General features: G+C 34.5%; 1 protein-coding gene across 1 annotated transcript; it reads left to right on the top strand.

The window, feature by feature from the left end:
- The first annotated feature begins 246 nt into the window (after positions 1-246).
- LOC108850679 (uncharacterized) lies at positions 247-1,452 on the top strand. The gene has a single exon (XM_018624170.2). The coding sequence runs from the start codon at positions 247-249 to the stop codon at positions 1,450-1,452; it is 1,206 nt and encodes a 401-aa protein (XP_018479672.2).
- The last annotated feature ends 2,413 nt before the right edge of the window (positions 1,453-3,865 follow it).

Genomic DNA, 3,865 nt, shown 5'->3' with positions numbered 1-3,865 from the left:
CTCCTATTTCTTGTACATTCGCTAAAATTCTTAAAAGGACAAAAAAACAGAATTCCATTAATTTCTCTGTCGATTAATGTTTTTTTATTGTAAATAAACCATTTATTCATCCTATAATTAGTATATAAAATTTCAGAACAAAGTATATATAACTCTCCAAGATCTCAAATCAAAAACACACTTCCATCTTTCCTTTCTCTTTTAGCTTTTTTCTTCTCACATTTCCTTGTCATAAGCAATTCATCCATGGCTAAGATCTCTCTGTTGTTATCTTTAGCTTTCACTCTCTCCCTTGGGTCATTGTTTCTTTCTGTTTCCAGTCACACACCTCCTGCACCATTATGTCCAAAAACTGTATCTGAACTCCAGACCTTACCCTTTGCCAAAATCACTGAGATCCTAAACCATAAAGAAAAGTTTTCCCCAAAGACCGCTGAAATTAAGGCAATGTTCACAGTGTGCAAAGACTATGTAGAGTACCTTGAGAGCCTCTTCAAATCTGAAAATCGCATCATAGGTGCTTTAGGTATTGCCAAGACCAAATATACCCTAACAACCAAAGCGATTATAGCGGTGCAAGCTACTATTATCGGTAAAGTCGACAAGAAAACTTCTTTAAAGCTAGTGAAAAGCTGTGATGGTTTTACAAAAGGGTTTCTTCATATTCAAAAGGCGATCCTAAAGATCTCAGCCAAACATAATTACAAGGCCGATGCTAGCATCAACTTTCGTGAATCGAAAAAGATCGGTGATGCTATGCTATATTTCAGGAATTCTATCAATGATTTCATGGATCTAGTTAACGGTTTTGAGGAGAAGAAGATGAAGAAAGTTGTTCATCATGCAAGAGAACTTAAAGAAGATGAGAAAGCTAACAGTACTGACCAAAGTAAGTATGATAAGTATTCCCAGTTCTTTGGTTCTTTTCTCGAAGGTAAGCAACACGGAAGAGAGTTAACTGAAGCTCAGGCCGATGGAAAATTGAACAACTTGTATGAGCAGTTTTCTAAATATGTAACTTACCTCGGAGATAAAGCTCATGGAAGAAAATTACTAGCAGAAGGTCAAGCAGGACTCAACACTGGAGTTCAGTCTGGTGGAAAAGTCGACAACTTGTATGAGGAGTTTTCTAAATATATTTCTTACCTCGGAGATAAAGCTCATGAAAGAAAACTATTAGAAGATCAAGCAGGAGCCGAAACTGGAGCTAAGGCTGGTGGAAAAGTCAACAGCTTGTATGAAGTTTTCACTAAATATATGCCTTACCTAGGAGGTAAAGATCACGGAAGAAAACTACTAGAAGGTCAAGCAGAAGTCAATGCTGGAGCTCAGGGCAGTGGAGGATTTAAAGGTTCATTCGAAGATTTCTTCAACTTCATTGCTGGTAAAAAAATTCAAAGAGATGCCGCTGGGAAGATCAAAGTCACCGGAAAGATGGATCCAGGTCACTGAACATGACATATTCAGTTGTTGTAATATCATGCAATTCATCGCAACAACTGAATGAAGCCATGAGTTCATCTATATTTAGTTTTTACGTACTTTTTTATTATTAACAATGTAAGAGAAATAAAGTTGCCCTAATATATTTATCTAATATGAAACTCAATTAAATTTTCATCAATAATTTGAATCATATTTTTTTTTACGATTAAGTGAAAATATTATAATTTGATTGGCCGAAAATGTGATTTGGCAAAGAGACAAATGTGCCGTCAAAGCCAGGCCGACTTCGATTTGAAATAGTTTCGTTATAATTATCTTATATTTTTGGGATCAATGAAAATATCTCAACAAAAATTATTATGACATATGACAAAAGAATCAGTCGACAAATTTTTCACAAAATGTAGAATCAAATCGTTATATTTGCGAATTTTAAAATTTCTTGATGGTTTCTGTCTGACTAGTCGACTGTCCTGATTCACCGGAAGAACAACCAGTCGAACCGATTCCCGAGATGATGTTTGTAGTGGGAGAAGAACCAGTTGGCGTTCGTGTTCTCATGTATCTCTCATCCGGAGCCATCAACCGCATCTTTGCTGCGTAGGAGGAGGAGGAAGTACATATTATACGGAGATCTGCGTTTGGAAAAATTCTCAAGATCGTCGACAAACCAGTTTTTTTTTGTGGGAGATTCGCTAGATATACTATCAAGGCAGTTGAAAACAAAAAAAAAAACATGAAGCTTGGTTCCAATTTTCCGGTAAACCAATAAGGTTTTCCCTCAGAGAATTTGCAATCATCTCCGGACTAGCATGTGGAAAATTTTCCATCAAATCAAAGATGAAGCTCAAGGAAACTAAATCCGAAAAACCTTACTGGTCGTCCTTATTTGGAAAAGTTGAAGTTGCTACAGTTGCTTCCGTCATGAAGATGCTGAGGAGGCACTGTGAAAGAGAGGCTTGTTCGTATTAAATTCGCTTGCTTGGGGATTCTATCTTCTATCTTCTGTTCTTCTCCCAACTAACTTGAAGATGAAAATTTGTAGAGAACACGATGAAACAATTGAAGATCTGGACGATTTTTTTCCGAATCCGTTGGGAAGACTTGCTTTCGACATGCTCATGGGCAGTATCAAAGAGAGAGACGAGATTGCTCTCTCACAGAACACCATTCTTGTGAAAGGATTTTCACTTGCCTTACATCTTGTCATGGTTGAGGCAGTCCCCCCTCTTACAGAAGTTGTCCAGGAAACGTGTTCATCTTCTGAAAGTGATAACGAAGAAGAAGTTGATAATCTGAATGACAAATCAAAGAGAAAGACTCTTAGTACTGGTCATGCAAGAAACGTTGACAAACAAAGTGATGTAAGCGATTTGCATCAAACATTAATTTTTTGAGTGAACATAGCATCGACCTTTTTGTTTAGTTTTATGTTAAAGCAATTTTTTTGGATTATATGGCGGTTGTTTCTGGCGGATATGTCTTCTTTCTCTCTGGATTAATTATTATTTTGGATTATAGGGCGGTCATTTCAGGATTAATTATTATTCAACCGGTTTTGTTTGATTCCTGTAATTTAATAAAGAACTCATTTGAGGTTTTCTGTTTTCAGGTTCTTGTAAAAGCATTATTGATCAATACCTGTTGAGACCGACAGACGAGTCAAACTTAGTCTATTCTGGCGAGGAAGATGATGAAAAGGTTGACACCATCGTATATCTCATCAACAATAACTATTCTGTACGTTTGTAATATATGAACTGGTAATGTTATGTATCTTTTATATGAAGTAAGCTAAAGAGCTTATTTAATGACGCGTTAGTAAGTTAATTATGTTTATCGTTTGTACCAACTTAAACAGGGTTAAGTACACTGTATGTTCCTCTTAACCATGTATGTTCCAATATATCTGTATACAACCAGAAGTCAAAATATTTTTTTGTCTTATTTACATACTAGGTGATTTTCCCGTGCACATGCACATATATAAATATTATAAAGTAAATATATAATAATTGATTGTTATTTACTTTTAATTTTAAATTAATTTATAATTTGTATGTATAATTTATATTAATAATATTATATTAATTTATTAGACATGATTCTAATTATGTTATATCTATTCGATTTTGTTATTTTTACAGTTTATTTAGTTATTATTTGGATATATATTGGAGTGCATATATTTATATGAACTCAATTATAATACTTTTTATTTTAAATAAACTAAAATTATAACAAAATATATTGTTTTTAAAATGACATAAACATAAACTGAAGTATGCGACACATAGAAAATTGACTTCTCAAATAATATTATAGAAATATGCTTACAATATCATACATAGGGCTGGGCGTTCGGATACCCATTCGGGTTTCGGTTCAGTCCATTCGGGTTTCGGGTTTTCGGGGTCAA

The sequence above is a fragment of the Raphanus sativus genome, chromosome 4 (genome assembly GCF_000801105.2).
Source record: "Raphanus sativus cultivar WK10039 chromosome 4, ASM80110v3, whole genome shotgun sequence".
NCBI lineage: Eukaryota > Viridiplantae > Streptophyta > Magnoliopsida > Brassicales > Brassicaceae > Raphanus > Raphanus sativus.
Note: the sequence above shows the minus strand (reverse complement) of the source record. Positions and strands in the feature narration are given on the sequence as shown.

Coding starts and splice junctions, on each gene's coding strand:
- LOC108850679 (XM_018624170.2), top strand. CDS start 247: ATGGCTAAGATCTCTCTGTTGTTATCTTTAGCTTTCACTCTCTCCCTT.